Below are 26,952 nucleotides of genomic sequence, written 5' to 3' on the forward strand. Positions count from 1 at the left end.
TAATGGATCAAATTCTTAGCATGCTCTGTGTTGTGGTTTCCTAGCAGGCTCCATTATTATAGACTATTTTCTGTTGGTGGAATGTTGGGTTTGCGCTGTACCATCAGGACCGCCATAATGTGACATCATAGTGTTGTCAAGTTTGAATCGCAGTGATCCCCCCTGTGGAAAAGCAATTCCTTAACCAATATTATTTATTTGCAAACCTCCAGGACTTGAGGATTGTATCCAGCCCCAAATTCAACTGCCTTCAGCCACAGATAAAACCTTGTTTTTCTGCACGGGAGATTGTCATTTCAAGCTTTGCAATATGTAATAGGTAACGAGGACTTAGGTATTCCTTATGCTACGAAGAAGCATGTGACAAAAAAAGTCAACTAGCAGTGCAATCCTAGGCATGTTTTACTCAGACATAAGTCCCACTGAATTCAATGGGACTTACTTCCAAGTGAGTGTGTTTATGATTGCAGCCTAAGTGGATAATTCAAGGGACACCAGTTCAGATGAAAAGGACTCCCGTATTCAATGATGCTGCAGTGCGGTATGATAGTGTCTTTTAAGTAGGAATGAGGTGAAATTCTATTTAGCCCACATTTTTTAGTGAACTGATCTAATTCTCACTTCCTGGACTAATATGTGGATCGGAACACAGTTACTCTTTGGACTACATCAATGCTGCAGTGCAGTTTTCAAAAACCGCATACGAAATGCATATATTAGGGAAGGTTGTATACAAAAATACATATATTTGGGAACGCTGTATACAAAAATATGTATGTTGGGAAACATTGCATATAAAATGCATATGTTAGGAAAAATTGCACATGAAAATAAATACAAACTTTCATGCATTAAAATTGCAGCTTGATGCAGAAATCGGATAGATTGGTCTTACAATTAAATACATGTGCAACCGACACAGATAGAAAGATTCACCCATCCCTACATTTAAGACCCAAATTATTTTGAGACCAGCTCTTTCAGACTGGGATACAAATAATGCAAATAACTTTCAGCAGTAATGCATCAGGAGTTATAAGCTGTTGGCAACATCCTCTCAAGATATAGGGAGTTATAGCTTTTGTCCTAGCTGGCAAAATGTCCTTACCTTCAGTGGGATGTGAGTACTTGTGGTCATAGAAATAGTACAGTTTTAACTACTGGTTACATGGTTAGCTGTATACATATAACTACTGCCAAAAATAAATGTCTATCTGAGGCTCATGATATCCCTTCAATTCTGCAGTTTTGAGAACGGCACCAAGATTACAGCAAAAGGATCTGTAGAGTGGAGATAGACTGCTCCATAAGTCCATCAGGAATGTGGTATTAAGGATGCAAGTTAGTACAGACTTTGCTACTCCTTCCAATACAGAAGACATTAAAAAAATCAGCGAGTCTAATTGAGGACTCACCTTATTAAACTGAAGGAAGTAATATGGATCATCTTCTATTATGAGGAAATCATACTGCCTTGCAAGCTGAAAGAAAAAACGCCCACATACACATATGTACATAAAAGCATTTAATCAAATCAGAATAATGGCTCCAATTTCCAAACAGTTCAACTTTGCTTCATTCCACAATCCCACATTGTTAAGTTGCCTCAGGTGTGCCAGATGAATTCAAGCCTAATTCCAGGTGCAATTATGAATAATTGGAGGAGAAATGGTTGCCCTGATCCCAAGATCTGTGTGCATTTATTTATTTATTTTCTATATTTATATGGTCACCCATCAATATAGTTTTTGGGGGCAGCTTATACAACTGAGCATTTAAAAATATATATAAAAATGCAATACAGTGATTAAAATACAACAGAAACAGTGAAATATAGCCTTAAAAAGTTCTTTCTTAGCAAAGGAAAAATGAGTCCAATTAGCAGCTCAGACCTTGAAGTTTTTTTTTTTAATGCAAGATGATTTAAAACAGGGGTAGGGAAATTGTAGCTATGCAAATGATGGACTATACCTCCCCACACTGCTGACCATTGGTGTCTACCATCACCAGGGCAGGGCGGGGCAGGGCACAATTTCCTCACATTTGGTTCAAAAGACATTCTCATGTACAATAGGATCTCCTGAAAGTGCCAGGTTCCTAATTCATGTCAATGGAAGAAGCTAATCCATGCATACAAAAGAAAGTGTATGCAGGTTAGCTCCTTCCATAGAAATTAATTAAAAAATTGGTCCGGATAGGCAAGCTTTATACACTCTTACAGATTCCTATATCTGGAAGTCGGAGATAGACTGCAGCGGACGGAGTGTAGCGTACCATACTCTAACTGAATATGTTTAATTAAATAATGCTTTAATCACAGGTTTTAAAACTGTATCTGTTAATTGAACAAATAATTAACCATATGCAAAAGAGTCCTCCTCCGTGCTAAAAATTACATTTGCTTGAGTGGATAAAAGGCAGAAAAACTGGGGGGGGGGGGGTTGAAATCCCAATCACATTTACCACAGGTGCCTGTTTATTTACTATATGTCTACCCTGGCTTTTAGGGTGAGGCCTCACAAGGTGGCTTACAATAAAAATCTTAAAAATAAAACAACTGAACTAATGTAATAAAGACAGCAACAGATTAAAAGCACAAATAGATTGTCAGCAGTAAGAGCAATAAAAAGCTTGGTGGAATAAATAAGTCTTTAGGGACTATTTAAAGGTCACAAGAGAGGGGGCCAGAAGGAATTCTTGGGGGCGGGTATGAGGCTACTCCCCTTCATGGATCACTGCCTTGTTGTGGCGAAGGGGCTTGCGTAACTCAGTGAAGCCATAAGCGATGCCGTGCAGGGAGATGGACAGGTCATGGTGGAGAGTTCTGAAAAAATGTGGTCCACTGGAAAAGGAAATGGCAACCCACTCCAGTATTCTTGCCAAGAAAACCCCATGGAACGTATCACAAGGCTAAAAGAGATGATGCCGGAAGATGAGCCCCTCAGGTCGGAAGGTGTCCAATATACTACTGGGGAAGAGCAGAGGGTATTTCCAAGTAGTGCCAGGAAGAGTGAAGCAGCTGGGCCAAAGCCGAAAGGACACTCAGCTGTGGATGCGTCTGGGGTGAAAAGAAAGTCTGATGCTGTAAATAACAATATTGCTTAGGAACCTGGAATGTCAGATCAATGAATCAAGGTAAGCTGGAGGTGGTCAAACATGAGATGGCAAGATTGAACATCGACATCTTGGGAATCAGAGAACTAAAATGGACAAGCATGGGCGAATTTAATTCAGGTGATCATCATATCTACTACTGTGGGCAAGAATCCCTTAGAAGAAATGGAGTAGCACTCATAGTCAACAAAAGGGTGGGAAAAGCAGTACTGGGGTACAATCTCAAAAACAATAGAATGATCTCAGTACGAATCCAAGGCAAACCATTCAATATCACAGTAATTCAAGTCTATGCCCCAACCACTGAGGCCGAAGAAGCTGAGATTGATCGGTTCTATGAAGACCTACAACACCTTCTAGAACTAACACCAAAAAAAGATGTCCTCTTCATCATAGGGGATTGGACTGCTAAAGTAGGAAGTCAAGAAATCACCGGGATAACAGGCAAGCATGGCCTTGGTGTACAAAATGAAGCAGGACAAAGGCTAATAGAGTTTTGCCAAAAGAACACGCTGATCATAGCAAACACTCTTTTCCAACAGCACAAGAGGCAACTCTACACATGGACATCACCAGATGGTCAATATTGAAATCAGATGGGTTATGTCCTTTGCAGCCAAAGATGAAGAAACTCATCTATACAGTCAGTAAAAACAAGACCTGGAGCTGACTGTGGCTCAGATCATGAACTTCTTGTTGCAAAATTTCGGCTTAAATTGAAGAACGCCGGGAAAACCACTAAACCATTCAGGTATGACCTAAATCATATCCCTTGTGAATATACAGTGGAGGTGAGGAATACATTTAAGGGACTAGACCTGACAGACAGAGTGCCTGAGGAACTATGGACGGAGGTCCGTAACATTGTTCAGGAGGCAGCAACTCAATCCATCCCAAAGAAAAAGAAATGCAAGAAAGCAAAGTGGCTGTCTGATGAGGCTTTACAAGTAGCTGAGGAAGGAAGGGAAGCGAAAAGCAAAGGAGAAAGGGGAGGATATATCCAACTGAATGCAGAGTTCCAGAGAATCGCAAGGAGAGACAAGAAGGCCTTCTTAAATGAACAGTGCAAAGAAATCGAGGAAAACAACAGAATGGGAAAGACTAGAGATCTTTTCAAGAAAATCAGAGATATCAAGGGAATGTTTTGTGCAAAGACGGGCATGATAAAGGACAAAGAAGGCAGGGACCTAAGAGAAGCAGATGAGATTAAGAAGAGGTGGAAAGAATACACAGAAGAACTATACAGGAAAGATCTTAATGTCCCTGATAGCCATGATAGTGCAGTCACTGAACTTGAGCTGGACATCCTAGAGAGTGAAGTCAAGTGGACCTTAGGAAGCATGACTGACAACAAAGCTAGCAGAGATGACAGTATTCCAGCTGAGCTATTTAAGATCCTAAAAGATGATGCTGTTAAAGTGCTGCACTCAATATGCCAACAAATTTGGAACACTCAACAGTGGCCACAAGACTGGAAAAGGTCAGTTTACATTCCAATTTCGAAGAAGGGCAATACCAAAGAGTGTTCAAACTACCATGCAATTGCGCTCATTTCACATGCCAGCAAGGTTATGCTCAAAATCCTACAAGCTAGGCTTCAGCAGTATGTGAACCGAGAACTACCAGAAGTACAAACTGGGTTTCAAAGAGGCAGAGGAACTAGAGATCAAATCGCCAACCTTCGCTGGATCATGGAGAAAGCAAGAGAATTCCAGAAAAATGTCTATTTCTGCTTCATTGACTACGCTAAAGCCTTTGATTGTGTGGATCACAACAAACTGGCAAATTCTTAAAGAGATGGGAGTACCAGACCACCTTACCTGGTCTGGTCTTACCTGGTCTGGTACCAGGTAAGATTTCTCCTGAGAAATCTGTACGAGGGTCAAGAAGCAACAGTATGAACTGGACATGAAACAACCGATTGGTTCAAAATTGGGAAAAGAGTACGACAAGGCTGTATATTGTCGCCTTGCTTATTTAATTTATATGCAGAGTACATCATGAGAAACACTGAGTTCGATGAATCACAGGTCGGAATTAAGATTGCCAGGAGAATTATCAACAACCTCAGATATGCAGATGATACCACCCTAATGGCAGAAAGCGAAGAGGATCTAAAGAGCCTCTTGTTGAGGGTGAAAGTGGAGAGTGCAAAAGCTGGTTTGAAACTCAACATTAAAAAAACGAAGATCATGGCATCTGGCCCCATCACTTCCTGGCATATAGAAGGGGAAGAAATGGAAGCAGTGACAGATTTTACTTTCTTGGGCTCCAAGATCACCACAGACGGTGACTGTAGCCATGAAATTACAAGACGCTTGCTCCTTGGGAGGAAAGCTATGGCAAACCTGGACAGCATAGTAAGAAGCAGAGACATCACCTTGCCGACAAAGATTAGTATAATCAAAGCTATGGTTTTCCCAGTAGCAACGTATGGCTGTGAGAGCTGGACTATAAGGAAGGCTGAGCGCCGAAGAATTGATGCTTTCAAACTGTGGCGCTGGAGAAGACTCTTACGAGTCCCCTGGACTGCAAGGAGGTCAAATCAGTCCATCCTAAAGGAAATCAACCCTGAGTGCTCATTGGAAGAACAGATACTGAAGCTGAAGCTCAAATATTTTGGCCACCTAATGCAAAGAGAAAACTCCCTGGAAAAGACCCTGATGCTGGGAAAGATTGAAGGCAAAAGAAGGGGATGGCAGAGGATGAGATGGCTAGATAGCATCACCGATGCAATGAATATGAATTTGAGCACACTGTGGGAGAGAGCGCAGGGCAGGAAGGCCTGGCGTGCTATGGTCCATGAGGTCATGAAGAGTTGGACATGACTTAATGACTGAACAACAACAACAAAATGAGGCTACCATCAAAAAGGCCCTGTCCCTGGTACCTGCCAACCTGATCAATCTTACTTGTGGGCCAGAGAGCAGATCCTCTGAGGGTGATCTTAGAGCCCAGGCAAGCTGTTATGGCTGTAGGCAGTCCTTCAAATAATGGTTCCCAGACTGTTCAGGACTTTGAGCAGACATTGTGAACAAACTAGATGCATTATTTAATTCTGCCAGTGTAATTAGCTGATGTGCTTAAAATCATAGCTGAATAATACTGGCTGACAGGTAGAATCTATCTATTTTTGGTAGTACTATCAGCTTTACAATTCTCTGAAACCACAATGAACAAACCTAGGAGGGAGAGATCATTACCTATTCACTCTGGGGTCTGCTTTCAACATAGGTGTATTCCATGAGCAGTGCTATGTATCTCTGTGCAGAGAATGTACTGAGATACAGTGACTCCTCCACCAAAGAGCCTTTGTAATATACAGTCCCTTCTCCGGTCTGTTTTTCATGATGGGTGTTTTGCTAGTACATTCTGTGTAAAACCTATGAGATTCACCTGATCTGAAACCATCACATGATGATGATGATCATTGTCAGAGCAGTAACATGTAAATCCGACCGATATACCTGATAGATCTCTTTCTTGCGGTCTGCTGTCAATGAGGCACCAGTTGGATTGCCACCATTAGGAATTGTGTAGAGAAATTTGGGGACGTGGCTGTTGAGTTTTTTTGAATCTTCTGGACTCCATCTGGAAAGAATGTCTTTCAGGGCTTTTGGAATAATACCATATTGGTCACTGGGGATATTGATGATGTTACAGCCCAATGGTTTCAGCTGTTTCAATAAGAATAATGACACAAGACAAGATAGAAGCATGTTCGGTTACGCAATCGATTTTGAATTTCGCAAATTAATTTTCTGCACTTGCTGTATTTCAGTGGTGTCGGTTTTCCTGTGAATTGGGGGGCAAAACATGCAGGTGCCTCTGCGAGGCCTTAACTTTAGCCCCTCATGGGACTAGCCTCCTCTCCACCCTTCGCCTAGTGATCCTGATACAGATCGCTCTTTTCTCACCACTGCTACCAGCGAGGAAAGAGCAACATGTAGCAGGATCGCTGTAGGAGGGAATGGAAAGAAAGCTCTCTGCTTGCTCCCCACAGCAACCCTCATGCAGTTCACAATCTCCCCACTGCTGCTAACGGTGAGGAAAGCACAATCTATATGAGGATCACTGGGAGAGGGGGTAGAGATGCTAGTGTGTGTGCGTGTATGTACATACATGTGTGTATGTATGTGCAGCCCCCAACCCCCGAGCCAGCAACACATGTGGCTGTCAGAGCTGCAAAGGCTGCACACTCCTGCTGTAAATCAACCAGAGATTTTTAATTTTGCTAATTCACACATCCTCACTGGTCATCGCGTGTATAAAATCTGTCTTTAAGACAGCAAATTAATTTATCTTCACTGAAAGATGATCATGGCCTAGAATGGCTGATCACCTTTATTATCATTCATTTATTAAATTTATTAATCGCCCATCTGGCTGGTCAGCCAGCCACTCTGGGCGATGTACAACACACCATAAAACAATTTAAAACAATAAAATTCTACCATAATTTTTTTTTTAAATACCCTAACCCACCCCAAATGCCTGCCTGAACAACCATGTTTTTAATGCACGACGGAAGCTCATTAAAGAGGGGGCATGACGGAGTTCCCTAGGGAGGGAGTTCCACAGAGTGGGGGCCACCACAGAAAAGGCCCTCTCCCTCGTCCCCACCAGTCTAGCTGTCCTGGCTGATGGGACAGAGAGAAGGCCATCCGAGGCTGATCTTGTTAAGCGGCCTGTCTGGTGTTGCTGGAGGCGCTCCTTAAGATAGGCTGGGCCGGAACCATATAGGGTTTTAAAGGTCAAAACCAACACCTTGAATTTGGCCCGGAAAACAACTGGTAACCAGTGCAACTCCTTCAGCACTGGAGTGATGTGATCTCGCCGGCGGCTTCCTTTAATCAGGCGAGCCGCCGCGTTCTGTACCAGCTGCAGCTTCCGAAGTGTCTTCGAGGGTAACCCCACGTAGAGCACATTACAGTAGTCTAAACGAGAGGAGACCAGGGCATGTACTACCGATGGGAGCAGATGGTCGGGAAGGGGCGCAGCCGCCGTATCAGATGGAGTTGATACAGCGCTGTCCGGCTCACAGCTGACACCTGAGCCTCCATGGACAGCTGGGAGTCCAAAATGACCCCCAGGCTGCAGACCTGGTCTTTCAAGGGTAGCCGTACCCCATTCAACACCAGGTCAACATCCCCCAGCCTCCTCTTGTCTCCCACCAAAAGTACCTCGGTCTTGTCAGGGTTCAGCTTCAGCTTCAGATGTGTATCTTTCCTACCGTGGTCACGCTCTCCTCGCTCTTTCTTCTCAGGGCCGGTTTGCACTATATCACAAGATCCCCACCTGATTTCCAGTGATTCCTTCCTCCCAGGGTGCATCCCACAACCTTCTGGAAGGTGTACGTAAGCCATAGGCTGCATAAAATTGTTCGATGTGCTAGCTGTCATCAGGTTGTGAGCGGCTCATGTCAGATTCAGATGCTGTGAATTTCATCACATATCTCCAAATCTTTGTTGCTTAGCTGTTGGAAGCTACTAAACATGGACAGCTCACCCCCCAAACAACCACCACCACATGGAGCAATTGAAAAAAGGATACAAGTCGTTCAGCAACAGGACTACAATTTCAGTGGCCAGAGAAAATAGAAAGGTGTGGGCAATTATAGATGAAGTTCAAAATAAAGAGTCTGCAATTTCTCTCTCTGCACTAAGTAGCCCTTCATTTATTAGGCTATAAATGAAATGTGGCTGCATTCAAGTTTTATATTGCTCCCCTGGAATGGATAATGAAAAAACACTGCCAATAATACACTAAGTCAAGTAATAAATCATCCAGACACCCACCGTGATTTGTAGAAGCAGGAAATGCTGAACTATTATATGTAATATTGACAGGACTAAGATTTATTCCCACATTTATTCCAGCATTTCTCTGAATCTACGCATTAGTGTATTTCATCTAAATGCATGAAGCGCATATGAAACACCAGAGACCCACAAAGCTGGCTTTTGCATACGCAAGCTGGCTGTTTAGTATCGGCATATCCCTCCCACGTACAGGACTCTGTGGACAAACCTCAGACATGACACTAAACGTATCTTCAGAAACCAAGTCAGGGTTTATTCATTTTTTTTTTTAACAGCAGATGCAGGGCAGAGGGGTCCTGATTTTCAGTGGGGCCACAGCAAACAGGGAAGGGAGGATTAACCCTTTGCTCTCTCACAGTGACGTAACAGGAGCTTCCCTCCTGAGGTTAATGGCAGCCATGGGGGTGGGGTGGATATTTGATGGGACCATAGCAAACGTGGTGGTGGAAGGATTAAACCTCTCCTCCCTGCATGCTATAGTCTCAACGAAAATTGCCCCCCTCCCCACTAATTTTTTTAAAGATCCGCTGAGCGTCACATCTACTTTGGCCCACAGTGTGAAGTATGCTGTACCTAGAGTCAGCCCAGACCCCTTTCTGCGATCATGGGGCCTGGGTAAAAGTGCAGCCACAACTGCAGAAGTGCCTGCAGGTCGTTCTCATGTGCAGCCCAGCCCACAAGGAGACTTACGCAGGATCATGCACATTGGAAAAATTGTGTAAAGCAGCCTTCCCCAATCAGGTGCCCTCCAGACGTTTGGGACTAAAATGCCCAACAGTGCTGACCACTGCCCATGCTGACTGGGGCTGATGGGACTTGAAGTCCAAAACATCTGAAGGGCACCAGGTGGGGGAGAGCTGGTGTAGAGAGGAAATGCAGCTGCTTTGGACATGTGAAGCAGCCCATAGATTCACTTTAAATATCCCTTCTTGGGTTTTCCCCTTCTGTCACTTCTTATGGAAACTCAGTAGTCTGCATGTTCACAGGCCATTCTGACTTCAGGCACAGCCTTTTAATTATGGATATACAGTCATGTAGATATGTATACTTAGGGAGTCTGAAAGACGGGTCCCGTGTATTGCTAAGGAGAGCCTCCACGGGGATTGTTTCATTGAGTTGTTGAGCATATAAGCTGCATGTCTTGAAATGAGCCCATGCTGAGCCTGCCCTTCGCGTTTTTGGCTGAATTAGGGACTAAGAAAAGCATGCACATTTAGGGACAACAATTATGAGGCCTAGGCTAGCATTTAGAACTGCATTCTTTAACTGACTTTAGCTGTCCAGAGCTCAGGGAAGGATCAAAAAACTCCAGCCCAGTGTAAGCAGCATTTACATTACAACTCACAAGTTTAAAAGTGCAGACAAGAACAACACTGGCACTCTTCCCTCTCACAGGGTTCCAGATCTATGGAATACTCACAGCTGCTAGTGTCCCGGGATAGGAGGGGGCATCCAAAAGAATATCGTCTCCAGGATTAATAAGCATTTCAAATACCTGCAAATAATATATACATACATATATATTGACAAGACTGTCCGCATACCACTAGTACTTCTCTCTGCTTCTAACAGAAAGACCCAGTTCACATGGTTAGACAATCCACGGGTTGTTAACCATTGGTTGTTTGTGAGTGCAGGGGAGCAAGTGAGTGTGCTGGCTCCTGCCCACTCCGACTTTGTTAAACAACCCAGGAACGGCCATTTCTGGGTTGTTCTCCATGATTTCTTAAACCAGAACTCTGGGTTGTTGAGGGAGAAACCACACAGAGACCTTGTTCGTACGACACAACAGCCCACCGTGGCTGAATTTACCCACAGGGGCTGTCAAGTCGTACTGGATGCCTGCGGGTGACAGTTTTGCATGGTGGCCACATGTGCCCAGCTTGCTGTGTTGTGTGAACCTAGGTGACAGGGGTTGTTTGAGGGTTAGATAACCTTCAAATAACCTATGGCTTGCTTTAGGGTTGAGGGTTGTCTAACTGTCAAGCATCCCCTGCCACCTGGGTTCGCATGACATGACAAGCCACGGAAAGCCGAGCACCCACGAATGCCATGCAAAAATGGCACCCGTGGGTGCATGGCACAATGCAGCAGCCCCTGTGGGTAAATTAAGTCATAGTGGGCTGTCATGTTGAGCGAACCAGGTCTCTGTGTGGTTTCTCTCTCAAGAACACAGACTTCCGGGTTTGGACGTCATAGAGAACAATGCAGGAACAATGTTCCTGGGTTGTTTAGCAAAGTGGTAGCAGGTGGGTGGGAGCCAGCCCACCTGCTTGCGCTCCAAAACAACCCACAATTAAGAAGAAATCATGGCTTGTTTAATCATGCAAAATGGATTAATGTGTCCTATGTAAAATCAGTAAATGGCTTTAGCACTGCTGTAGACTGAAAGATGGTTTCAAAAAATAATGAAAAGTGGAATGAAATGAAAAATGGTTAAAAATGCTAACCATTAAAAAACCCTCATAAAATATATTTCACCTTCTCAGTACTGTCTTGCAGTATTACCGTGTTACGTTTGCTTAACATAATACTAAGCCAATTAAGTGAATAGCAAAGTTACAGTACATAAAATTTTAATTAATTGTACCATCACAATCCTTTTTTGTGTTTCCAAGACTGTAAGTGACAATGAAATGGATTGAAAAGCCAGCAAGCGGTTCCCTATTTACACTGCAAAAATGCTTATTTCATGGTAAACTTTGCCTATTTCATTGGAGATCATTGGCCAAAACAGCACGTATTTAGTAATGACATGCAACCCATTAATAAAGGACAATAGCCTTGTCAGACTCAGAACTGCACATTTAGATATTTTGTTTTATGATGACAAACAAATGCAGTAAATTCTGGTCTAAACAACAACAGCTAACAATGGGAACAACCTCCTGGAAATGTCTGCACAAGCTCCAATGAAAAGAAGACAAAGCTCTCCAAGGGAAACATTACTTGGGAAAAGTTGCCCTGGCCACAGGAGGTGACAACTACATTGGTTTCATTAGATATGTAGTCTCCTCTTCCACGACGCCATAATGGTGTCCCCCACATGTTTTAGCTGTGAGCCTGGAAGGCATAGACTAAATATAGATGTGCCTGGGATATTTTAGGAAAATGTACATATAATAAATTCTTAATCTGGGGAACGGCAGCTATAAACATCGTCTTTCTTCTCCTCTCCAGCCTGGGTGTCTCTATGCCTGGGTGTAGGAACACAGTGGCAGCTTGGATTAGACAGAGAGAGAAATGAAACTATTCCTACCAATAACCAGAACAGGGGTGGCCACACATCTCGTGGGTTGCCTATGGCCCCTGCCACTCCCACCCCCCAAGTGCACCAACCACCACTGCAATTTGCAGTGGTGGCAAAAAATTGCCAATTTGCTGCTGAAAATCAGTTTTAAACCAGCCCGGAATGCTATAATGGCCAAATTGTTTTCAAGCTAAATTTGGCCACTGAAGCATTCTGTAGTAAAGTGCCCCCGAAAATTGGCGGCAAATAGTTGTTTTGCTGCTGCCACCCCACACAATTCCACAGGGTGCAGTAGCATAGGGTGGCCTGTGGGGTGGGATGGGATCAAGGCAGTGAAAATGGCCTCCAGACCTCCCAAAGTTCCCTGCCCCCTGACCTAGAACAAGGCTTCAATGCCCCAGTACTCTCTCTTGTACTATATGTGATGGGGGGACGGGACCTGGGAGACCTACTTTGTTTTTCAATAGAATCCTGAGGTCCATCAACTGGAGCAAGATGCAAAATGGTGGCTCAGGGGGTAGAACCAATTACCTACTGAATCCCACAAACTATACACTGGGATGACCTGCATACACAAATGCAAATCTGCATCTGAGTTGTGACAGATCAGGGATTCTAATTGTCTAAAGGTGCAATCCTATGCATGTTTAAACAGAAAAACGGCCTACAACTCCCAGCATGCCCCAGCTAGCATTGTAGGCCCTTTTTCTGTCTAAACATGCATAGGATTGTGCCCTGTTAGAAATGGCTATTGTTAAACAGCTTGGAGTTAGAGACCCATGCTGATGTATGTACTGCAAATCGCATATAGGTCCTCATCGTGTTCTTATCAGATTTATCTAATCCTTTCCAGCTTGAGCTCTGGGGTAGCAGTTACAGTAGGAGCCAGCTGTGCTGAGAAACAATCAATTAGCAGTTTTTATGGGATGACTGTTCTCTCCCACTGGAACAATTTTGTAGAATTTTTTAAAAAAATCTTGGTTGTTTTTATACAGAAGGTGAAAAATGGACTTTTGCTTATTCATACAAGCATCTCTTTAAATTATCTGTAATAAAAAAGAGGATGTGTCTGACATAGGGATGTACGAAATGACTCACCTGTTTCATTTCGTGACATCCGTGGTGGTGGGGAGGCGCTCCATCCCTCCCCCCGAAATCTTCGCTGGCCGGCTCTGCTCCACGGCGACTCTGAGGAGCTGCTGGCTGGGGCCGCCCGCAGCGACATCTGGCTGCTGCTGGGTTGCGCAGGGATGCAAATGGTGGCCGCCGTAGCCGCCACCATTTGCGTTCCCCCTTTTTGCCATGATAGGCTATGTAAATATTTACGTAGCCTATCACGGCCTCCGCAGGGACGTAAATGGCGTCCCTGCGTTAGCTGTGGTAGGCTACGTAAGTATTTACGTAGCCTATCACGGCAAAAGTCGTGAAGTGAATCGCGGCCGCAGACGCAGCTGCCATTCACAAAGCAATGCAAATGGCACCAGGTCGGTACTCCGTTTTGTGCTCCTTTCGCAGGGTGGTGGGGAGGGGGGGCTTTGTTCCGCCATGGATTTTGGGGGGCCAAATGCACTGGCATTCGGCCTCAATGAGATCCATAGTGGAATTCTCCGCCATCCTTATAGGCCCCTTCCAACCCTACTATTCTATGATTCTCCTTTTCCAGGGAGTAAATACAGGGATCTACCTACTTCTGTCGCCTGCTCTCCCCCCACTGAGAGTCTGTAGCGTCTTTTTCCCACTGAGAAAATCGGAGCCGCGCTGTTTCAGTACTAGCTATCCAGTGAGAGGAGGTGCCAGGAGCGGGAGCCTGCAGCCCCGGTATTTCGCTGTATCGATAGGGCAATACAGTGTGTCAAGGGCTCCTTGGAGGGCTCTCAGTCTAATTCAGTAGCCCAGTCTAGACACAGACACAGGGATTTTTTTAAAGCTTTAGTCTTCTTTTATAACTTAATAGCTCTACAGGTAGCAACTAGATCTGAGCAGCAGCATCCCTATGCCCTAAGTTGCAACAGTTGGTCCCCGTTTGAAGGGCAATTACTGGCAGACCCCTGAATATAAGGACTAGGGAGAATCCCTCCCCTTTTCCCTTGGATCCTCTGGGCGCAACCGTTCTTTGAGCGCGAACCCTTTGGCGCCGCTCTCTGCGTCTGCGCCGCGCATCCACCCAGTCTGCTATCTGTGCTGAGTCACTCCCTGGACTGCTTTCTGAACTAGGAATGTGGGTGGGAGGAAGCTCCGTCAGGTGTTGGTCCTGGGAAAAAAGGAGAGCGCTCCTCTCCCGAAGGAGCGACTGCTCTTCCTCAGCATCAGAACTACTCTGGGATTCTATGGGCTCAGTGTCCACCCTGACACGGTGAAAAATGCAGGAGAGGGAAGAGAGGAGGTGGCCGGCAGAGGCAGCAGCACCACTAGCAGAGGGAGCCAACTCCAGCCAGCCCGTGCCCTCCATGCAGAGAAGCAGGGAAGTGACACAAGCATCGGAGAAGTGCATAATCACGGCTCTCCATGGGGGCGGGCTGGGAAATGGAGGCGAGTTACTCCCACTGGTGAAAAGGAAGTCCAGCATGATTCTGAAGGCAAGGAAGAGCGCTCTGGCGCTTTGATGAGTTGGAAAGGCAGGCTGGTTACTCTAGTTACCTAGGTTACCGAGGGCATGGTCAGGTGAAAGACACACCCCTAGGAATGCCCGATCACACCAAATTTGAAGCAGAGGAACGGGCGCACAGCAGCTGAACCGCAGAGGAGCCAAATTAAAGAAAAACAACAGATGGCTGCAGACTGGCCACAACTTCATGTGCTACAAAGGACCTCCAAACGGTCTCAATCTGCAGCAAATTACCCATGAAGACAAGTCCCAGGTGGCTGGAGCCTGCAGTAACATCTTCAGCCACTAGAAGCAAATACCCCTAGCCAGCAGATAGCTTTGCAGTCCATACTGCTTGAAGCTAGGAAAGATGAGTAGGCCGAGGGACAGTTATACATCTGCCTCCACCCGCTGCTGTGGGGCAGCCCCCTCAGGGGAATGGAGTAGACAGACCCCTCCCTCAGGCGGCTGTAGGGGTGCATCATGGCACAGGCCACATCTAGGGGTCCCAGCTGACATGGCTTTGCTAAGACAGGGCGGGCACAATGCGTCCGACTCTGACAGCTGTGTACATTTGCTTGAAGACTGCTGTATCAAAGCAAATGCTATTCCAACCCATGCAAAGCTGGGTCCGTTCACTAGTATCTATATAAAGGTGGTCAGTTTGCCTTTGGCATGGGAGAAGTGCAAGACAGACAACTCAATCAGCCATGGAATCATGAGAAAATGGGTTGGATCCAGATTTAGGCATGTGCAATTGGGCAGGTGGAGCATATTTCCCTGCCCCCTTCTCCTCATAGCAGCCCTCCCGCCATAATGCTACACAGGGGGTTGGGCCCCCCTGGTGAATAGGGTAGGCTGTGGTGCAGGGAGTCTGAGGGATCCCCAAAATTCAGGTGGAGGCAGCTTCAGTGAGTGAAGCAACATAGTCTCTCCCATTCAGCAGGGTCCTCTGACCCTCTGTAAAGCACTGAGGGGAGGGGCTTGAGGCAATGCCATGGGGAAGAGGGGACGGGATGTCTGCTTGCATCAGCCCAGTTGCACACGTCTAAATATGGATCCAACCCAATGTGTCAGAGGCAACATGAAGCTGAAGGGACACTGAGTTCACCCTGCAGGAGAACAGCCCCGCCCCCGCCAACTGATTCTAAAGCCATGTCTATATGGGTCCTAAGATATACTTTCCACCAACATCAGAACATTTTGGGGCTGTCCACACAACATGCTAACCCCCATTCAGTGGTTGAGTGTGGGTTGTTTTGAACCGTGGGATGTTTGTTGAACTATGGGTTAGCATGTTGACTGAACACAGCCAGGGTGGCTTGTTAATCATGAACAAGCCACCTTGAGAACCCATGGTTTGCTGTTGGATTGTTCAGTGTGGTTAACAAGCCACACTGCGTGGGTTACAAGCTTCCCTGGCTGCATTCAGACAACATGATAATCCACCCTGCAGAAAACATGCTGCGTTCAGACAACACGCTAAACCACGGTTCAACAAAAAACCCACGGTTCAAAACTACCCACACTCAACCACAGAGTGTGAGTTTGTGTGTTGTGTGATCAGCCCTTGTATCTACCAACCATCTGCAGTAACCATGTCTTTGCAATGCAAGATAACAATGTCAGGCACTGAGGAAAAGAAACATCTATTGAAGCAACAGGGAAGAATTATTATATCCAATACAGTCTTCAGTATATGCTATGGTTTTTGTCTTACTTTACTCAACCCTTCTTGGCTGCCAGTGGTGACACACAACTCCATTTGTCCATCATCAGGCCTATAGTCAACTGTTGGAGGGTTATGGAGACTCTTCTGTAAATCCTTTAACCAGGACCGCAGCTCTGGAATGCTAAACGTGAATTCATCTTTTAACTGATTACATCAATAGGCTCATCAAAAGTACACATTTTGTGTTATCTTTCAAAATTCCTATCTATTATATTTTATTAGACAAAAGGTATATCTTTAGATTTTGGATTAAAACATTTCGACCTCAAGAAACTGGGGAGTGGGCAGGGAAGTAAACTTGCAGCAAGAATGGGTGTTGCATTATTTAAAGCTTACACAATGAATTTTCATCTACATAAAATAGAGATACCTTAAGATCAAAATATTTTATAGTCCAAATTGATACTTATGTTATCACTCCCCCTAACAATGAATTCAGGTGGGGCATGCCAATGGTTTTGTAACCAAAATGGCCACACCCACAAACAAGAGGGAGGTATCTGTGAACTTGAGGAAATAATTGAGATTTAGGGCACAGGCTGGCTGGGGAATGCTGGGAGTTGTGGGACTTTTTTTTCTGTCTAAACATGCACAGGATTGTGCTTTATGGAAGCATATGTAAAAGGAGGGGTGGTGGTGGTAACACCTGCAGGAAAAAAGGCTGCGCGTGCATGTACTTGTGTAGAGAAAAAGGTAGGAGTGACATTGCTCAGAATGAATGCGGAAGTGGGAAAGCCATTTAGCCAACCTGCCTACTCACAGCATTCCAAAACAGTTAAACAGAAAACAATTGTGGAGGGTCTTTGAAGGAAGAGGAAGCAAGAGGCAAAAGGAAGAGGACAGGAAGGAGAGAGGATGCAGGAAGACGACTGGGGGAAAGAGGGAGGAGGGACATGGAAGACACAAGTGCAGAAGCACACAGGGGGCACAATGCAACATTTTGCAAGCCCCACTTGTTTAACTAAATTTCAGTTCATTTTGTTTCGTTTGAAATCAACCCATGGAATAGGCTATGGTCAGGTTCTCACTTGTGGGAACAGAAGCCTTGTCATTAGGACACTGTCAGATATGCCTGGTTAAACTTTAGGAGCTGTGTCATTAAGTTTGAAGAGGTAGGTCTGTCAGTCTCTACAGACTGCCCCAAAGAGAACAACTGGATGACTGCTACCTTTCCAACTGAGGCCATTCTATCAGACCCGGAGGGCCCCAGCCCATCACCTGCCCGCAAGCAAACAACTTGGCATGCTGCTACAGTCGGCCTCACTCTCACCTTGCTCAACAACTCCTGAGCGTGCCTATGCGCACACAGTGAATGCTGACAGTCCTCCTGGCATCCAACCAGAAAAGTCACAGCGCAGCCAGGGGCGTGAGGCATGTGCGGAGACTTGTGCAAGGCAGCTGGCCCAGGGAAAAGGAGGCAATTTGAGAGGTGGGAACACGGCACATGCAGGCTGAGGCTGTGCGCTGGGTGAGCTGATGCGTCTCCTACAGAGTAGGGGCCCCAGAGCAATTGCTCCAACTGCGCCACTATAATCCAGCCTTGGACCAGCTTGTATCTCATAGAAAACCCGTGTGCCTTTTCCTTGGGTGGTTCCTATGCATGTTCTACTTTGGGAGTCTTATGCATCCTTAGTCTCCTTAGGTGCGATTATAAATTCAACAACTGTACATGCAAAAGCCACGTATGCTGTGAACATCACAGGGTGCTGTTTCAGCTACTGTAGTGCAAGAGGTATTCTATAGTAGGCTGATGCTATTGCTGTTTCGGTTTGCCATTTTCACTGCAAAATCCCCACTGGTTCCCTTAACACTAGTATAAATGACTGACACAAGCCACTAAGGGCACCATTCTATACATGTTTAGACACAAAAAAGTCCTACAACTCCCAGCATTCCCCAGCCAGCACGGCTGGCTGGGGATTGCTGGGAGTTGTAGGACTTTTCCTGCCTAAACATTCATAGGATGGCACCCTAAATGGCTTTTCACCAGTGATGGAGAGGAGAGTCACTGGCGCTTTGCACACTGCACAAAAGGATACAGGAATCCTCTCCTTTCACGGCATTCCTTTGCAATGCTCCTTTTGATGAGCTTGCTACTCCAAAAACAGGTGCCTGAAAGTACCCCGCTGAGGCAGAATACTGGAGAGCTCGTTTCATCAAATCTTCCCCAATTTCAACTGTTGTTCCATCTCCGACGGTAATGCTAGCAGTTTTGAAAGGAAAGGTATTGGGATTTGGTGCTCCGCCAGCCAGGGAGATTAATGATGGGGGAGACCTCTGCATCATTTCAGCTGAAGTGAAACAAACAAAGCAAATACCAAAGTTAGATCACATATTTGAAGATTTAAGGCATAATGCTTCCTTCTAATGTAGCTCTTTATTCATTTGTTTATTTAGATTTCCTGCTTACTCCATCCCAAGAAGTCAGAGCAGGCAACAACATTAAAACACAGTGCAATAGAACAATTACAACCCGCTCCCTGCCCTAATGTATAACAAAAAGGGCATTAAAATTGAAAGTGCTATAAGTGGGCATTGAAGGCTGGGCACTGAACGTGGGACCATTTGCATTCATAGAAGCATAGAATAGTAGGGTTGGAAGGGGCCTACAAGGCCATCGAGTCCAACCCTGCTCAATGCAGGGATCCAAGTCAGAGCATCCCTGACAGATGGCCGTCCAGCCTCATCTTGAATGCCTCCAGTGTGGGACAACCCACCACCTCCCTAGGTAATTGGGTCCATTGTTGTATTGCTCTAACAGTCAGGAAGTTTTTCCTGATGTTCAGCTGGAATCTGGCTTCCTGTAACTTGAGCCCATTATTCTATGTCCTGCACTCTGGACACGGAATAATGGGCCATTCAGTGGCCCGGTTCTCATGTAACGAGAAGACACCATGGGGAGTTTCCCCACAGGACTTTTTGTTGCACCAGCCACCATTTTGAACATTTGGGGCATAGTGGGGACACACCGTAGTTCTCATTTACATGCAAACCCAGAAAGGGTGGGTTGTTGGGGTGGTTGACAAGCCACCAGCAACACTGAAACAGCTCATGGGCCCTGGGTGGCTTGTCAAACACCCCAACAACCCACCCTTGCTGGTTTCGCATGTAAATGAGAAGCTATGGTGTGTCCCTGCTGTGCCCCAAACATTAAAAATGGCAGTTGCCAATGTGATGAGAAGCCCCGCAGGGAAATGCACCCACAGTGGCTTCTCACTACATGTGAACCAGGTCAATGTGTGCATGAGCTATGGTTCCTCCCCTGAAAAAAATAAAGCACTTTAGGAGAAAGGGAATTCTTCAAACATGCATTGGAACTGTGAGCTGGGAACCTACTGCTTGGTGTTGTACATGGAGCAGCCCAAATTAAGGAGGCAACAATCAACCTCATTTGGTTACGCCCTTGGTTTCCACACTTTGGGGAGCCTCAGAATATGGACTAGGAATCTTTGTGAGGGTCTGCTGCCCAGCTGAAAGGAGGAACACCGCCAAGAAACTAAGGGCCACTGTAAGGCTGCACCCCCTGCCTCCCAAGAAAAAACTTAGTGGCAAGGGGGAGGCCAATATGGGCCTGTCCATTGGCCAGAGATGGAGCTGGTGGTCCAGTGCTTGCTTTCCTCTTCCCTCGTTACTTTTGTACCATGTTTATTAGATTGTGGGTCTGTCTTACCTTTCCATATCTGTAAAGCACTTAGAAAATAATAAGTATGTACTAATACTTTTAATAATATTTATTTATTGTGTTTTTATACTGACTTATTTTGATAATTCAAGACATTATTTAGAGGATATGGGCACCTGTTTCAGTCCTCTTGTTATCATTCTGCAAATCTGTGGTCAAACTGTGACAGACACTGATAGTTCATAGATACAGGGTCCCTTTCTCAACCATGACAGCCCCTCCCTTTCTATCCCTGTATCATTTCCTCATAATAGGCCTATCTACCATAAATCTATACTAACATTCTGAGGAAAATCTGAGGTTCCAGTAATAAAATGTATACTTACTGAGGACTCTTAATGGAGATGCTTTTCTTGCCGCACTTACTGCAGTAATAAACCGTGAATAATTCATGCCTAATGGGCCAAGTCCCAAACTCAGCCTCTAAATAACCTGGACACAGGCTAAAATAAAAAGAAATAAACACAAAATGTAATTCTTCAATACACTCTAACACACCATTATAAATGCCCCCAAAGCATTTACAAACTCATAGGTTTTTCACAGAGAACAGGCACCTGAGCCCTACTACGTGAATTTCATTTATTCAAAATTCCTAGATATTCAAAGTGGCTGTATGTCTCCCATGTAGCCTCATATTGATCAGAGAAAGGGTAACATTCATAGCATAAAACCAAAACTAAACCCCCCAAATCATCTTGGATGCTGTCTGCCACACAGAATTTGAAAGCTGGTAGATACATTACTACCATCCTTTGTTCAAGATTAGACCACATGGAGTTGGTCATATGGTTAGTGATGCTTCTAGATGGTCATACTGTTACTGATGCTTCTACCATAATAAGTGAACACAATAAGGCACCCATAATATATCTTTATTAATATATGTGTTTTCAAAGTGCTTAGCTTGGGTTGGGTCTTGGCCTTACTAGTCAGCTGCATTTGAAACAGATAAGAGCAAAATTGGAAAAAATGAGTAACTATGTAGGCAAGGAAAAAGGTTGGTTTCTATAAGAGTAGCTTCGGAAATTCTAAAGAAGAATGAGTTCTGCCTCACCCCCCGCACATGTATTTATAACGTCCGAACTCATATGAGGAACTGGAACAGCTCTGTGATGCTTCTAGAATCTAGAACGTCCATTCCTCCCAGTGCTGACAGAGTCCCTGGCTTCATGTGGCATGCAACATCCCCAGGGAGGCAAGGACTTGGCTGGCTCTGGGAAAGCAGTCACTCCTCCCCAAGTTCCTGCTGCCTGCATCCCCGCTGTTACCTCCAGTCTCAATTTGGGGGATTCCCCTGCGTGCCACTCCCCCTCCCAACCAGAAGGGGAATCCCCGCTGTTATCTCTGATTTCAGATTAGGCTTGCGGGCCCGAGGTTCCACATCCATGCCCTAGATGGATCAATACAATGAGCGCAATACTGCACCCATTATACATGCTTAGCCTGTCCATTCATAAATGGGGCTGTTCGCACAACACACTAACCCACACTCAGTGGTTGAGTGTGCGTTGTTTTGAACTGTGGGTTTGTTGAACCACTGGATAGCATGTTGTCTGAACGCAGCACATTTTCTGCAGGGTGGGTTATTGTGTTGTCTATGGCTGGTTAACCATGCAGTGTGGTTTCTGAAGCACACTGAACAACCCAGCAACAAACCATGGGTTCTCAAGGTGGTTTGCTCAAGAAAAATAAGCCGCACTGCAGGTTAACTAGCCACTGAGGCTGTGTTCAGACCACACCGTAACCCACAATTCATCAAACAACCCATGGTTCAAAATAATCTACACTCAGCCACCGAGTGTGGGTTAGAATGTTCTGTGAAGAGCTCCAGTGTTTCTTAAAAGTGCTTAGTGTGGGTTGGGTCTTAGTACTCAGCTGCATTTGAAATAGATTAGAGCCAAGCATTGTTAGACTGAATTGGCAAAATTGAGTAACTATGCAGACAAGGAAAAGGTTGGTCTCTACAAGAGTGCTTTCAGACATTCTAAAGAAGCATGAGGAGTTCTGCCTTCTTTTCCCATGCGTATTTAGAAAGTCCAAAGCTCAGTCTACACAACTCTGGAGCTTGTGATTTCAGAGCATGTGAAGCTTTGTCTCTCCTCCTGTCTAAAACATCTGAAACTGCTCTATGATGATAGACCTCTTAAATCCTTCATCTACTCAACTGCTGGCTGGGTGTTGTAGGCCTTCTCTCTGTCTAAACATGCATAGGATTGCGCCCTAACTTGATTTCAATGGGTCTATTCTAACTTAGTATGACTAAGTCTGGATCCATCCCAAGGTTTCCCTCAGCATGAGAGATGAATAAGGCAGTACATTATTTTATAAGAGGGGTGCACAACCTTTTTGGCCCTGAGGGCTGCATCATGTTAGCAAGATGCCTGGGGAGCAATGCCAAGTGGTAGGGATGGGTAGAATTCAGAAGCGGTGGAACATGGGAGTTGCACAGCACTTTCCTGGGGTCTGCAAATGGCCCATAAGCCACGGACTGTGTACCTGTTTTATAATATTACATTCAATAGTACTATATTTCTTTTCTTCTCTTTATTCCTCATGAGTCTAATCCAGGGCTGCAAACAGCACTAGTTAGTCACTGTGTCTAAAGCTGATCCACACAACTCCAGATGTGTTCTCAGTCCAAATAAAATTCACATTGCATTTCAATTGACTCCGCAATATAGTGGCTGTCTGATTGCTTTTGTCTTGCGGCCAGATCAGTTTTCAGCATGGGACTGATATTTTTTGTCCATTCACTTATTGCACACTGAATATTGATCCGATTATAATTAAATGAAAGCTTTGCCACGTAGCCAGCTATAATTGCTTTGAATCCGTTGCATGAATCAGTCCTCAATTAAGCACCAATTTAGCACCCCACCCCATTTTTAAAGTAAATCAAATGGACTTTCTTATAATTAATGACTTTAGAAGTTGGTGAGCAGGAGACAGACACTGAATGTTCTACTTTTTTCTGTTGTATCCCTCTGGAAGCAGCTGAAGTTCTCTAACCTTCCTCTTTCCCTTCCCTCTATGCAGAAACACAGCTAAAACAGACTGAGAGGCTTAACAAATGTGTAACACTTACCAGTTGTTTTTAGTGGGAACCCACCTTTGTTTCTCCAGCTGCTTTAAGTATAGCATGTTAAACTGCTCTGGAAGCAGTTGAATTCCGCTAACCTCTCTCTTTCCCTTCCCTCTACGCAGAAACAGAGCTAAACCAGACTGAGAGGTGTAACAAATCTGTAACACTTATCAGTTGATTTTAGTGAAAACCCACCATTGTTTCTTTAGCTGTTTTAAGTATAGCATGTTAAAATGTTCCGCCTAATACAAGCACTCATGGGGTGTCACAACATGTTAGACTGGAAGAAAAGATATTGTCTCTAAAAAGAACAATAGAAAATTGTCTTTCAAAAGGTCTCAAAGTGATTTTTCCATTTCCTAGTTCTTTCTGCCTTCAAAACAACCACTTCACCTTGTGAAAACATTTTACCAAATGTTTGAAGTTTGCTTTTACAAAATAAACTAGAGTCCATTTAGTTAAGACTCGACGGTCTTATAGGCCCCTTCCAATCCTACTATTCTATGATTCTATGATGATATAAAGGTAGGTGTGTGTGTGGAGAAAATCAAAAGCTGGAAAAGAAATTGGCCAGTGAGTGGTACCTTTTATAGAATTTATAGAGAATAATTCTAGATCAAAAGCTGGAAAAGCTCAGTTACATTATAGCACTGGTTTACAAACTGCAAACAATTTCAGGGAATTATATCTTTACTCTCCCTCCCTCTCCTATCCCCTTGCTGAACATTTTGGGTTTTTTTTGGAAAATTATTCTATGTGTTTACGTGAAAAAAAAATTACAATCCTCTTTTCATTATTCACTGCAGGATTTTATTATTCTTTTTTGGATTTTTTTTTCTTAAGATCATCTGAATAGCAAATATTCCCCTGTCACAAAAGGCAGCAGTAAGCCAACCCTCAGACCAAGAAGTGATTGCCCTCCCCTGGCTTATATAGCCAGGGTGTTTGAGTTATCAGCAACAAGTACACTGTTGAATGACCATTGTTAATAATGTGATTGTCACTTTCTGCATTCAGTTTCCTTCTGACCTTACAGTTTACAATCTTTCCCACCACACACCACCCCATGTGTACTGTATGTAAACCTGAAACTCTCCATAATATTCCTTGCATCTGATGAAGTGGGTTTATGCCAGAATAAATGTGTTGGCCTTTAAGGTGCCACAGGCCTCTTCGTTGTTTTTGGTAGTTTAGATTCTGATGTCCAATTGTTTGCGCCTGTGGACCACACAAGTGGGAGATCAGGGCTGGATAAATAATTATTTATGTATTTATTACATTTTATATCCTGCCTTTTTTCCTCTTTAAGGAACCCAAGGCGGCATACATAATCCTCCTCCTCTCCAGGTTATCCTCACAACAACAACTCTGTGAGGGAGGTTGGGCTGAAAATCTGTGACTGGCCCAAAGCCACCCAGTGAGTATATACAGGATACTACCTGGCTTAAGGGCTCTGATGTGCTGAAATAATGCATTTGATTTCTTAAATATGCTCCCCGGCAACATGAAATAAGAGTGTAAATTATATGGGAAGCGGCGTTATGCCAGGTTAGACTAGTTGTTGATCCAGCCCAACACTGTCTACTCTGGGTGTAGGCTTTTATCACATTTTATGCATGAAGGTTTTATCGTACATCTTGCCACAGCCTCATGCATAGGATTTTACAGGGGGCCCAGACGTCATCTTCATCTTGTAACCTTCTCATGTTTTCCTAACACTATTTCTGACTTTTTTTTCTTTCCACCAAAAATCCATTAAGGCTGCAATCCTATGCGAGTTTAGACAGAAAAAAAGGCCTACAGTTCCCAGCTATGCTGGCTGGGGCATGCTGGGAGTTGTTAGGCCTCCCCCCCCCCCCCCGTCTAAACCTGCATAGGATTGCACCTTAAGTTGGAAAAGACGGAACAGCCGCACAACGCCTTTGGACTGGTAGTACTAGGGGCCCTCTGACTGGAAGCACCCCCAGACTGGCAGTGGCTGTCCTGTTTTTTCAAGCAAGGGCCTTTCACATTAACTGCTATCTGAGTCTTTGGAGCTGGGGTTGCCACGGATTGAACATGGGAACCTATCCAAGGTACTGATTCTATTTTGGGGATATGGTTCAGCACCTCTGATAGTTCGAGTTCTGACCGGTTCTGACTAAAACCCAGAATGGATTCACATCTCCACCGAAATCGAAGCCACCAGCCTCCGTTGCCTGGGAGTCAATCCCCATGAACCCTAGGAGACTTACTACTGAGCAGACAGGTATACGGTTACACTGTTAATGTATGAGGCCTTTAGGAGGGCTTTGTGGGGTTAGACCTCTCTCCAATATGGATCCCTAGTACTACTCTATTTTTATGATGGTGCCTATTCCTGTTCCGTTCCAAGCATTTTCATCTATCCCCTCCCCTCCCACCCAGAGGTAGGGGTCCGCTCCAGAAACTTGCAGGAAGTATTATTATTCATTTTTAATGATAGCATAAGAGCATCCTTGATCATGTGCAGGGTACACACTAGTTTTCCCCTGCGGGGCAAAGAGCAGCATGCGAGGCGGAGAGACTGTGATCTGGAAAGAGGCGCGGGGAGAAAACGGGCAACTTCCTCCCCACGCCCCCTTCCCCAGGCCTATGCGCTTCATTAAAAAAAGAGACGGCGACAGGCGGCCCAACGAGGGATCCTCCTGCGGAGCGCGGGAAGGGCCGCGGCTTGCAAGCGTAGCTCTGTAACGTCTTTCTCCCAGGGGCTGCAGAAGCCGGGGCCTATAAGGACGCCCGTGCAAAGGGCAACGCACGCTAGCAGAGGACGCTGCTTGGCTGCTTGGTTCGGGGAAAAGCTGGAGGCCGGCAAAGCGCAGCGGCGAGCCCGGGAGACCTCGTTCGCCCGGGCAGAACCCTTCTCCTCCCCCTCCCCGCACTAACCTTCCCCGCTAACAGTAGCCGTCGCCAACGGGGCCCGCAGCACGTCAGTCGGCTCGACAAGCTGCAGCTGCGCCGTCGCCGCCGTCCTGCTTTCCAGGGTCCTCCCTCCGCCGTCAGCTGAGGCCTGCCGCGCGGAGAACAGCTCCGGGACCAGGCTCTTGTACGGGCAGGCACGTTGCCTCCCTCCCTCCCTCCTTTTGGGCCTGTGCGCGGGCCTGTGCTTGCTGTGTTTACACGTGCACTTCGGCCCCAGGGAGGCTCGACAGGCACGATAATGGGCAAGCCCGTGTTGCACAAATTATGCTTAAGTTCGTTCCCTCTAGGAGAGGTATGCCAATATCCTCTTAGAGACACACTGAACTCTGAGATTCAGTCCAACGCAGTTTTATTTGGCAGGAGACAAACAGTGCTGTTCGGGTGGATTCTCGCGGCTAACGCCACAGAGGAGACCCATATCCTAGATGTTTTTGGTACACCTTATATAAAAAGGTAAAGGTAAAGGTGTCCCCAACCAGTCGTGTCCGACTCTAGGGGGTGGTGCTCATCTCCGTTTCTAAGCTGAAGAGCCAGCGCTGTCCGAAGACGCTTCCGTGGTCATGTGGCCGGCATGACTGAACACCGAGGTGCACGGAATACTGTTACCTTTCCCGCCGAAGCGGTACCTGTTTACTTGCAATTTCTTGCTTTTGAACTGCAAGGTTGGCAGAAGCTGGGACTGAAGACGGGAACTCACTCTGTCATGCAGCACTAGGGATGTCAGAGAATTCTGCCACGGATCT

General features: G+C 45.3%; 1 protein-coding gene across 11 annotated transcripts in view; it reads right to left on the bottom strand.

Moving 5' to 3' along the window:
* Positions 1-26,426, bottom strand: part of LOC146344033 (kynurenine/alpha-aminoadipate aminotransferase, mitochondrial-like) — a 39,130-nt gene extending 12,704 nt beyond the window's left edge. For all 11 annotated transcript variants that reach the window (XR_014792125.1, XR_014792124.1, XR_014792123.1 and 8 more), the window contains exons 1-7: positions 26,174-26,426; positions 20,511-20,627; positions 18,625-18,793; positions 16,491-16,623; positions 10,357-10,431; positions 6,582-6,791; positions 1,416-1,481 (exon numbers count right to left, since the gene is read on the bottom strand). Coding sequence is in view for 7 of the 11 variants with exons in the window: in XM_084856452.1 (XP_084712578.1) it covers positions 1,416-1,481; positions 6,582-6,791; positions 10,357-10,431; positions 16,491-16,623; positions 18,625-18,793; positions 20,511-20,577 (720 nt within the window). In the remaining 4 variants the exon portion in view is untranslated. The remainder of the gene's footprint in view (positions 1-1,415; positions 1,482-6,581; positions 6,792-10,356; positions 10,432-16,490; positions 16,624-18,624; positions 18,794-20,510; positions 20,628-26,173) is intronic.
* Between the last annotated feature and the right edge of the window lie 526 nt (positions 26,427-26,952).

This window comes from Heloderma suspectum, chromosome 5 (genome assembly GCF_057233095.1).
Source record: "Heloderma suspectum isolate Gila_16-S chromosome 5, 16-S_ref, whole genome shotgun sequence".
NCBI lineage: Eukaryota > Metazoa > Chordata > Lepidosauria > Squamata > Helodermatidae > Heloderma > Heloderma suspectum.